The following is an 11885-nucleotide window of genomic DNA, read 5'->3' as shown; positions in this document are numbered from 1 at the left end:
CAAGGGGGCAGAGAGGAACACAGGGCAGAGGCTTGGCATGAAGAACGGTCCTCATGCTGAGCATGAGAGCTTTATTCATTAGACAGCAGACCCTGGACACGAGTGTTCAGCTGACGTGTTTGCCCAGAGCAGGGGGAGCCGTGACGAGCAGCCCCCTCCGCCAGCCACCATCCACAGGCAGGTGCCATCCCAGGCCGCAGAGAGCAGAGCTTCAGAACGTGCATTCTGGGGACAAAGCACAGGCGTTAGGGTGAGCGGTGCCATCTCCACCCACCCTGCCCAGCCTGGATGCCAAGGCAGGGTGGTCTCCAAGGCAGCGCCTCTCTGAAGCCTCCCCCGGGTCTCCAGGGAAACACGGAGTGTCCCCACAGCCTGTGAGGACAGCTGCCTATCCCATGGAGGGTCACTAGGGGAAATAACTGGACCCAGGTCATCAGGGCAATGGAGAAGTGAGGTGCGCCTTGGCAGGACCCCTGGCCAGCACTCAAAGAAGAGGTGGAGTCCCCAGAGGGCAGGCAGAGGAAGGTGGACAGCCAGCAGGGGCAAGGCCAGCTCCCTGGCGGGTCTCAAGCCTTCTCCGGCCCTCCCCCTGGCTGTGCTCAGGACGGGAGGCAAACGCCATCCTTGGTCAGAGGCTGCAGCAGCTGGACCTCAGCCTCCTCCTGCCGCCCCAGGACAGAGCCAAGTCTGGCCCCTTGGCTCTGACTCCAGGAAGGTGCTTCCGGAAGGCAGGTCCTTCTGAGAAGGTGAGCTGGCCCCTGGGAGGCCAGATGGCTCTGAGCAGACAGGCACTCCCAAGACCTGGTGGGGTGGGGCCCAGACGGAGTCAGGATGGCAAACCACCTGTGCTCACGCCATCTGTGCTTGGCTCAGGCACAGGGCCCCTCCCAGAGCAAGAGGGGGCTGTGCTGCACCCCCACTGACCCCTGCTCCACTGAGGGAGGAGGGAGGAGAGGCACACCCAGTGGGCAGTCAGCAGCAGGATGAGGGTGCAGGGAGGCACCAGGGCACCACACCAGCATGGCCACCAGCTGCTGTGAGCAAGTCACAGATGACAGGGACCCTGGGTGCTTGGTTTGCAGAAAATAGTTCAGCATTCCACACCTGCATATCTCCCCATTCACTGTGGGTCACTTTAATCTGGTTCCTTCTACAGGATTCCTTAACCTAGAACATGTTTTAACAGCGTCCCTCTTATGTATAATATAGAAAGGGGACAAATGGGACCAGCCAGTGGCTACCAGCTGCCCTCAGCAGAGGGCCCCTGATAAGAGGCTCTACACACAGATAGTCACAGTGACAGTGCTGGTTGTCCTGCCCAAGCCAGGTAGGTGGGCCTTCCTGGGGGTCTTCATGTCTCCACTCGGGCCCAGGAAGAATGGGGGCCTTGAGACACCAGGCACCTGTGGTCACATGCTGGGCCTTACCTGTCTCCTGCAGAGGCTTGAAGCACCAGGGCACCCCTGGAGTCTTGGAGTCAAAGCAGCAGCCGCGGTTGGAACAGTCCTCCTGGCTGATGGCAGGGTAGCCACAGTTCACTCTGTCACTGCCCGGGACGACACACTGGCTTTCCACTGCCCAAACAACACCAGGTCAGTGCCAGAGCCCCCAGGGCTTGGGGCCAGGTGTTTGCCTCAGTTTGAAGTTCACATCCTCCCTTAGCCCACTCCTGAGCTCAGAGATGGCGCCTCCCTGCCCCTGGGAGCATGGGCTCTCCCCAGGATTGAAGGAACTGGGCTGTTGAAGGCCACACCCAGGGACCCAGTGTTGCCCTGGTGGCTCTCATTGGCATGCTCCCTTCACCTTGTCAGGAAGTCTGGGTACCTCCAGCAGGCCCTGGGGGAATCCGGGACCCCAGAGCCGAGACCAGGCTCCCCTCCTTGTTTGAGCAGCAACACCTGCCCCTTGTCTAGAAATGGCCGTGTGCAGGACATGCCCTGTCCTCGGGGAAGTCAGCCAGGTGCTGGTGCTGAAGCTGTCCCTCAGCACCCACCACCCCACAGCGTCTGCTTGTCATGACATGGCTGCACCTTGGGCCCTGACTCTCTGGGTCCCGAATCCTGCAGGCCTGTAGGACAGTTTAAACTGGTTCCTTCTATAACCTAGAACATCTTTTAACACCATCACTTTTATATCTTATAGAAAGGGGACAAATGGGACCTGCCAAGGGCTACCAGCTGCCCTTGGCCGTTTTATGAGCCAGGATATATGGGCAATGACCAAAGAGACTCCATTTTACCCTGAGACTCCACATCATGTAAGAAATGCTTCTCCCTGGGATAGTCCCAGTTCTGTACCCATTAATCATTGCCTAGCATAGTATACTTGCAACACAAAATAGCAATTCTTACACAACATAAAATTGTTCTCTTTGGTTTCCATTTATCTTGGGAAATGTACCTTGTCAGAGATTGATTGTGTAGACATTAGTAACCATTCTCTAGCTTGTACTCCAGTCAGAGATTGATTGTGTAGACATTAGTAACCATTCTCTAGCTTGTACTCCACTAGGTCCTTTTGACTCACGTCCCTTCTGCTTGCTTCTGCTCTGCCAACCTGGCTAGTTCCATGGGAAATACCAAGGCACCCATTGCATTGTCTTGCTAACTGCCCAGTTGAGCTTCTCTTCCTGCTTGCTATCAGCTACGCCAATCTGGATGTAGTTGTTGGTTTTTTTGTCTTTAAATATCCTAAAATGTTGAAGCTACAGCTGTTTTCTGAAGAGACAACTTGTTCCCGTAGGAAGCAGTCCCCACCTGTCGGAATGAAGACTCTGCAATTTGGACAAAACTGGGACTTGGTGTTTTCTGAGTGACCTGCCCCACAACAGCAGGAGGCCCCAGTGAGATCTACTTTTCTAGTGTTCCAGAGATGGCTGAGGACCACCCAGGGGAAGGCCTCTGAGAGGCGTTCCTCAGCCCTGGGCCATCCCTCCACCAACCCCTCACCCTCCTAAAACTGCCAAGAGTCGTCTGTTTCCCCAGAGAAGGGAAGTCCGCACTGTGCGGATCTGTGTCTGGAGGGGCTCTGGAAAAGCTGGACGCAGCATCATGGGCCCGAGTCCAGGGCTAGCAAGAGGTTGCTTGGTTCTCTGTCTGGCTTTTCTTTGGTTCTCTGGTCTGTCTGGTCTGGGGTTAAGTTTGTCCTTGGCACCTGACCTGCTGTGGGTTGATTATCTGCCTTGTGTTTTTGTCTTGTTTGTTGTTTGTTATTGTTTGTCCCCTTTTGTGTGTGTGTGTGTGTGTTAATTTCTACCTCAGTTTGTTTCTGATATTTTAAAAATGGTTAAGAATGTTTTAACTGTGCTCATTAAAGCTTGCATTAAAATGTCAATGGCTGCCAACAGATATATATATATATTTTTTTTGGTCAAAAAGTAAAAACTAAAGGTAAAAGAGCATTCTAGAGATTGCCTTCATTTAGGAAATGGGCCACGAGGCCAAGAGGGTAGACAACGTCTGTCCCTATAGAGGGCAGATTAGAACTAAAGGGTTTTATAAAATTATTATTTCTAAATTGTGTAAAAAAGCCTAATTTTGTCTAGGAAATTTGGCTTTTGTCTCTCAATATTTGCAAGCATGAATAACTCCCTGCTATTAAAAAGGGTCCAAAGATTTTTCAATGTCAGGCTGAAATTTGGTGGCTGCTATCCAAGAACCCAGAAAAACCAGTTTAGAATGGGACCCCAACCTGGGGGGACTCTCCCAGGGAGGCCAGTGGAGCTGCCTCTTTGGGAAGTTCCCTGAGGGAGGAAGAAGGCCCCATCATTTGTCTATGTTCCCTTAACTCCTTTTACCTTTGATGAGTGGGACCACCTCAGTACGGAGGCCAGAAAGGCTTTTTAAAATTCTATATTTGTTAAATTCCTCATTTTGATCCAACACACCTAGGTTAATATGTTATTTTGATTACACTCAGCTTTGTTCTAAGGCCATTTTACAAGGGTTAAGTCTGAATCTAATAGATTTTAAAGGAATAACCTACAGGGTTTTTGTTGGTCTGTCTGTTTTGTGTAGGTGTCCCAGTGTACTGTCTGTCTACATGTATTGCCATATCGACATATATTTGGTACCAAAATTGACATATGAACTCATGAATTAAAATTTTAAAAAATGGATCCAAATACCTTTGGTTCATATGATTTAAATGGTTCTATTTAAATAAAATGTTAATGTCTATAAAGTATCTAATATCCATTGTTTCTAGGATTTTTCTTCAACAGGAAAAAAAATGGTGACTAGTACTGTTCAATGCACTTGTCTGATATCTTGGTTTTTTAAAAAAATATGTAAATTAGATCTGACATGTATGGATTTAATCATGGATGTGTTTGTTGGAGACATCTGATTGGTTTACAAAGTTAAAATTCTAACTGTTGAATACAATATCAAATACTCTTAACTTCTTAAATTCCATAAGGTAAGATACTTAAACATTATTGTATTTTCATAAATTGGTAAATTAAAAAGGACTTTAAATTACTTTGTGTTATCACTAAAATAAGGTTACTTAAAGTTAAAAGTCCCAACAGGTATAATTCTATATACAAGGGGTCCAGAGGTTTCAACTGCATTTCAATTAGAGTACAGTAAAAAACATAAAGTATGTCATCTTGTTAAGACAGAATAATTTATCCAAATTCAAAAATTTATAAGAGTTATTTCAAAGTATAAACAGAAAGATCAACAGATTAAAAATTATTAAAAGGTTCTAAATATAAAAGTGTATTTAGTAAAGGGAAAAAATATCCCCTGGTAAGAAAGTCTTTATGTGGTAAAGTAAAATTGTAATACATCTAAGTGAACAATAGGATCTAATTAAGTAATATAAAAATCTATAAATAAAAGGTAAATATTAAAAGGTTTATGTATAACTAAGTTTGTTTTATATATATATGTAACACAAATAGTTAAAACTATTTCAGGTTGTTCTCTAAGAACAAATATTAATGTACTGATATAAACCAAAGTTTGACCTATATGTTAAAATGCCAAAGACTTCTTAAAATATTAATTACATTGTGTCTGTTAAGTTTTATTAATTATTAACAAGAGTAAAAACATATTTTTACAGATCAATTAGTCTTGGAGAAATTAATGTTTGTACATCTGTGGTTAAATAGCAACTGTTATTTTAAAGAATTGTTCTACATCACAGAGTCTACATTTTTCTTTAAAGGTTAAACTTGGTTAATATAAAAACATCAGATTTAAAGGAACATTTTATCAAGACGTTGTTCTTCAACTAAAGTTGTCTAATGGAATTTTAAACTTATAAGGATAACAGATTTTACTGAGGATTTATTTATATCATTTGATGTTTTGTAGCCAAACCTTACATCACCTTTTACCCTGGGATATTAAAATTTAAAGGTATTTTAAAAGATAATGAGAGCCTGATCTGTTTAAATGCTAATATTATAAAACATTTTTGCCACTATTCCACACAAAAGGAAAGTTAAAAGCCCTCAGCCTTCCCTTGATTCATGTTATTGATGTATGTCATATTGTGTTAGCTAACATTCATACAGACTCAGAAACAATATATGAAAATTTTATAAAATGATACCTAAAAAGAGAGACAAGGATCATCTTCAGAACTAGAACACTTTACCTAAGATTTGTGCAGAGTCCCACCTTACCTGAGATAAGGCTCTGCCTCCCACCTTACAGCATGTCAAAATGACTTCAAAGTAGGCCAGACTTCAATTCATGTAAAGTTATATTCAAAAGATTGATTTTATTTTAAATATTACTGTGATCTCAAACAGGGGATATAATGTATAACTCAACCAAATTCAAGATAGCTATTACACAAAGTAAATATGTTTTTACTCTTGTTAATTTCACTTTGTATTTTTCTCATAAGTGTTGCCTATTAATGTTTTGCAGAGGTAGTGCTTCAAGAACACACAACCTAAATTAATTCAAGATATTAAGCCATCATCTAAAGACAGATAATAATTAAAGGGGATAACATTAACTGTAAAGTGATAAACATTAAAGTTAAAGCCCAGTCCTCTTAGTTTAAGACTGATAAGACTGACTTGCTGGGCGTTTAAGCCCAAGACTTAAAGATTTTGGTTAAAATAAAGAGGCCAAGAAAACCAGTATTTGGCTCCTGCCCGCTGAGTCAGCCTGAACCCAGGAAAAAGGGGAAGAGCTTTGCAACTCTGGGCCACATAACCTCCCAATCAAGGAGATTAATGAGACCACTGGAGAATGGAAAGCCAATCAGTACTCATGCTGCAAAAGAGGAGGGTCATTGGAAGCTCATCCCTGCTGCTCCCAAGGGAGCCACATGGTCAGCAAGACCTTGATCCATCCTAACACAGATGGCACTAGCAGAACTAAAAGGCTGCTCATGAGTTCCCCAAGAGTATCCCCCAAGGAAACTCAGCTGACTCTTAGCAATGGATAGGAGAAGGTTGGTTTGACCAGCTTGATCTTAGGCACCTAGCAAGAACAGTTAAACCCAAGGCACAGCCATTCCTGGGCATTTAAAGAAAGAAAGAAACAACAGTTATGTGAATATAACTTAAGATGTATACTGGTGTTAACCACGCTCCCCTGCCCAGCCCCCCAAGAAGAAGCAAAGCTGGAGGCAACAGAAGAGAGATTCTTAGGCAGGAATCCCTGATAACTTCCAATAGAAACTTCCAGAGCCACAAGTTTTTAGTCAGTTTAAGGCCTACAGATCTTCCTAAGCTCCTACACATGTAGACACGATCAATGTCTGCTAGTATAATTATCTAGCCCTAAGTAACAAAGATAAAGGGATCTCTACTGAACACAGAGGTCATGCCAATAAAGATATTTTACAAAAATCAGATGACATTAACTAACATTAACTAAGTGTTGTCTCTACATTCCTGATAACTCTGACAATGTTAAAGATTTACATTCCCCAAAAAGGGGCCTTATTAGGCTTTGTTAGGCCTTGCTATGGGGACAATTTCTCAGCTCTTTCACCTCCTGGTAAACAATTATTAACTTCTATCAATTTCATGATATTCCCGGACAGGTTCCAGAAGCTACAATTGCTATTTCATATGAATCTTATTTCAGCACTAGTGTCTTTTTTTCCCTCTCATAGAAGTGTCCACCCCCAGGTGAATTACCACCTGTTCTTCCTGAACAAGATTTTTACCATGGACCCCTCAACCCATCCAGTTTCTAAAAACTGGACTCCAAACTGCTTGCCCCACTGCACATCGCCTCCTCTCAGCTCAAAGCAGCAAGAGCAATCATCGTCCTTTTTCCTTACAGCAGTAGGAAGTCCCGAATGTTAAAGGGGAAAATTATGGTTAGTATAGATAAATAATTGGTTAAATCACAAAATGGAGGCTAGTTTAGGTCCAAAAAAATGTTAATCATGTTTTTCTCTGGCTCAGAAAATCATCACAATGGCGACTTATAATTAATATAGTTTTGGACTACAAAAGGTGGAATCCAACATTAGGAAACTTATAAGAATGAGGCTTATGCTTCCCTCCCCCAGGTTTCCAAATACATAACTCCCCAATCACGAACATTCCTGTCTTTCCACCAAGGTGTTAATACACCCCAGGAGTCTTCTAATTCTCACGTGGCTCCAGAAGGTATTTGGTCTGCCTGCCTAACAGGAGTAACTCCCCGCGTGTCCCTACAGCTTTTGGCACATCAGGATGGGACAAATTTTGTGTGACTGTTCACATTATTCCCCAAGGGTGCTACTACAATGGAGAAGCTAGACAAAATCATCTGGGGTTCATACCCATCCTAGGAGAACAGCCCCATCCTAGTTCCCCTACTAATGGGCCCAATGGTTGCGGGATTTTCAACCCCTGGGCACAGCAGCTCTTTTAACTGGAAATGAAAATTTCAAGGCCCTGAGAAAACAGGTAGATTTGGATTTGGGGGAACTAGGGAGACCTCTCCAGATCCCCTGGCAGAGTGGTAATTATAAAACAGGAGAGGTTTAGATCTCTGGCTCTTAAAACAGAGAGGCCTATGTATGGCATCAGGGGAGACATGTGCTTCTATACTAATCACTCAGGAGTGTAAGAGACTGTCTAACTCTGATCAGAAAATGATTAAAGAAAAGGGAAGAAACAAGACAACATGAAGGAATTGGTATCAAAATTTGTTCTCCTGATCCTCCTGGCTAACTATGATTATACCAGCTATAGCCAGTACATTCTCTGATGACTTCTAATTGTACCCTGCATTTTTAATTGTCTGATAAAATATATAAAACAAAAGACACAATCTGTAAAACTGATAGTCCTCCATACTCATTACAATCAACTATGTACTAATGATGATGACACAATGATTTGATTAGTTCCATAAAACCAGTGGGGAAAGTTATGGGCCAGACTATATGGACAATGACCAAACTGACTCCATTTTACCCTGAGACTCCACATCATGTAAGAAATGCTTCTCCCTGGGAAAGTCCCAGCATGGTATACTTGGCAACGCAAAATAGCAATTCTTACACAACATAAAATTGTTCTCTTTGGTTTCCATTTTTCTTGGGAAATGCACCTTGACAGAGATTGATTGTGTAGACATTAGTAACCATTCTCTAGCTTGTACTCCACTAGGTCCTTTTGACCCAGGTCCCTTCTGCTTGTGTCTGCTCTGCCAACCTGGCTAGTTCCATGGGAAATACCAAGGCACCCATTGCATTGTCTTGCTAACTGCCCAGTTGAGCTTCTCTTCCTGCTTGCTATCAGCTACGTCAATCTGGATGTAGTTGTTGGGTTTTTTGTCTTTAAATATCCTAAAATGTTGAAGCTATAGGCTGTTTTCTGAAGAGAGAACTTGTTCCCATAGGAAGCAGTCCCTGCCTGTCGGAATGAAGACTCTGCAATTTGGACAAAACTGGGACTTGGTGTTTTCTGAGTGACCTGCCCCAGAACATTTGGAGGCCCCTGACAGGAGGACTCCACCAACAGATAATGACAGTGAAAATACTGGTTTTTCCTACCCAGGCACAGGCACAGATATATGTGACTTCCTAGGGGTCCACATATCTACACTCAGGCCCAGGAAGGACAGGATGGCCCTGAGACACCAGGCACCTAGGGTCACTACGCTGGCCTTACCTGGCTTTTTCAGAGGCTTGAAGCACCAGGGCACCCCTGCAGTGCTGGAGTCAAAGCAGCAGCCGCGGTTATTGCAGTCCTCTTTGCCGATAGCAGGGAAGCCGCAGTTCACCCTCTCCTTGGCCGGGAAGACACACTGGATTTCCGCTGCCCAAACAACACCAGGTCAGTGCCAGAGCCCCCAGGGCTTGGGGCCAGGTGTTTGCCTCAGTTTGAAGTTCACATCCTCCCTTAGCCCACTCCTGAGCTCAGAGATGGCGCCTCCCTGCCCCTGGGAGCATGGGCTCTCCCCAGGAATGAAGGACCTGGGCTGTTGAAGGCCACACCCGGGGACCCAGTGTTGCCCTGGTGGCTCTCATTGCATGCTCCCTTCACCTTGTCAGGAAGTCTGGGTACTGGTGCAGGCCCTGGGGGAATCCGGGACCCCAGAGCCGAGACCAGGCTCCCCTCTTTGTTTGAGCAGCAACACCTGCCCCTTGTCTAGAAATGACCGTGTGCAGGACATGCCCTGCCCTCGGGGAAGTCAGCCAGGTGCTGGTGCTGAAGCTGCCCCTCGGCACCCGCCACCCCACAGCGTCTGCTTGTCATGACATGGCTGCACCTTGGGCCCCGACACTCTGGGTCCCGAATCCTGCAGGCCTGTAGGACAGTTTAAACTGGTTCCTTATATAACCTAGAACATCTTTTAACACCACCACTTTCATATCTTATAGAAAGGGGACAAATGGGACCTGCCAGGGGCTACCAGCTGCCCTCGACATTGGCCCCTGATGGGACGCCTCTACCAACAGACAATGAAAGTGACATACAGGTTGTCCTGCCCAGACCCAGGAACAGGCCCAGGCATGTGCGGCTTCCGGGGGGTCCTTATGTCTCTACCTGGCCGAAGAAGGATGGGGGCCCTGAGAACACAGGCACCCGGGGTCACCATGCTGGACTTACCTGGCTTTCTCAGAGGCTTGAAGCACCAGGGCACCCCTCGTATGCTGGAGTCAAAGCAGCAGCACCGGTTGGTGCAGTCCTCCTGGCTGATGGCAGGGTAGCCACAGTCCACTCTCTCACTGCCCGAGATGACACACTGTTGTCCCGCTGCCCAAAAACACCAGGTCAGTGCCAGAGCCCCCAGGGCTTGGGGCCAGGTGTTTGCCTCAGTTTGAAGTTCACATCCTCCCTTAGCCCACTCCTGAGCTCAGAGATGGCACCTCCCTGCCCCTGGGAGCATGGGCTTTCCCCAGGAATGAAGGACCTGGGCTGTTGAAGGCCACACCCGGGGACCCAGTGTTGCCCTGGTGGCTCTCATTGCATGCTCCCTTCACCTTGTCAGGAAGTCTGGGTACCTCCAACAGGCCCTGGGGGAATCCAGGTCCCCAGAGCCGAGACCAGGCTCCCCTCTTTGTTTGAGCAGCAACACCTGCCCCTTGTCTAGAAATGACCGTGTGCAGGACATGCCCTGTCCTCGGGGAAGTCAGCCAGGTGCTGGTGCTGTAGCTGCCCCTCGGCACCCGCCACCCCACAGCGTCTGCTTGTCATGACATGGCTGCACCTTGGGCCCCAACACTCTGGGTCCGGAATCCTGCAGGGCTGTCTCCATGTGCCTAAAGGTCCACCTGGTGCCATGACAACTAGAATCTTCCTTGAGGAAATGGAGCACGTGGGAAAGCCTTGGGCCAGCCTGCAGCCTCTACTCCAGTGCTTCCCGGGGCCTTGCACGTTGCAATCCCTGGCAATCTCTGAAATCCACCAGGGCCTGGCTCCATCCTGAGATGGTCTTACAGGAGGAGCTGACCAGCCCCCAGGTGACCCTGGTGGGTGGCCAACTTTGGGAGCTGCTGCCTCTGCCTGTTCTGGGCTGGAAACCTGATGAGGTCACCCCCTCGTGCTTTCAGACTTGGCCCCAACACCGCCTGAGCTGCAAAGCCATGGTGGCAGGAAGACAGTCGGCAGAGCCATGTTCTGGACCAGTCCCTTCCTTGTCTCTTTTGTCAACTGCCAGCATGTTGGGCAAAGTCCTATGGTGTGATCAGAAACCTCTGGCGAAGCAGGCACCGGGGCAGGAGTTGGGTGCCAGCTGCCCCCCAGGGCAAGCCTGGGTGCAATCGAGTTTTCAAGCCTGACCCACAGGGAGGCTGCCTTAGAGATGCTGACTCTTGAGCTTCAGTTTCCTGAGTGTGACACAGGGACAATAAGACCCTCTATGTGGGGTGCTGCAAGAACAGGTCTGTATCTGACAAATGGTGATCACTAAGTTGACGTGGAGTAGAAGCATGAGAGTTTCTCAACTCTGGAGCCCACAGAAGGGCACCCCGCCTGCCAGTCTCTCCCTCTCTTGTGTCCCCACCCTGCCATCGGGGACCAGAGTGGTACTCACACAGGCCAACGTCCTGCTCAGCCCAGCCAGAGGACCCCAGGGCCAGGACCAGCAGCAGCAGCCAAAGCGCTCTGGCCTCCATGACAGCGGGCGTCTTGAGGACCACACACAGGATGTGCCACGCCACCAGGAAGGCCCTTCTATACCCCTGTGTGTGCACAGGTTCTCTGGGTTGTTTGCCTTGGGGAGGGCTCTCCAGGGCCCAGCTCCACCCCCCTTTCTTTCCCCTGCCCACAACTGCAAAGCACCAGAGGTTCGCTGCCCTGAAGGGAGGGCCACTCGGGTGGACTCTGCTCTGGGGCTGATGCTCCTCCATCCAGGAGGCAGGAGCCAGGTTGGGGCATCTCAGCTGCAGGAAGGGAGGAGGGCTCAGCGTGGGGCGGGAGGGCTCCCTCTACCAGCACTGGGTCCCTGACACTAAGG

General features: G+C 47.5%; 1 protein-coding gene across 1 annotated transcript; it reads right to left on the bottom strand.

Annotated features, from left to right (window-relative positions):
• Positions 1-211: 211 nt before the first annotated feature.
• LOC139706749 (trefoil factor 2-like) lies at positions 212-11544 on the bottom strand. Its single transcript, XM_071615765.1, has 5 exons — positions 11463-11544; positions 10037-10183; positions 9095-9241; positions 1428-1574; positions 212-225 (listed from the first exon to the last, which is right to left on the bottom strand). The coding sequence occupies exons 1-5, from the start codon at positions 11542-11544 to the stop codon at positions 212-214; spliced, it is 537 nt and encodes a 178-aa protein (XP_071471866.1).
• Positions 11545-11885: the final 341 nt, after the last annotated feature.

Source organism: Marmota flaviventris, chromosome 8 (genome assembly GCF_047511675.1).
Source record: "Marmota flaviventris isolate mMarFla1 chromosome 8, mMarFla1.hap1, whole genome shotgun sequence".
NCBI classification, from domain to species: Eukaryota; Metazoa; Chordata; class Mammalia; order Rodentia; family Sciuridae; genus Marmota; species Marmota flaviventris.
Note: the sequence above shows the minus strand (reverse complement) of the source record. Positions and strands in the feature narration are given on the sequence as shown.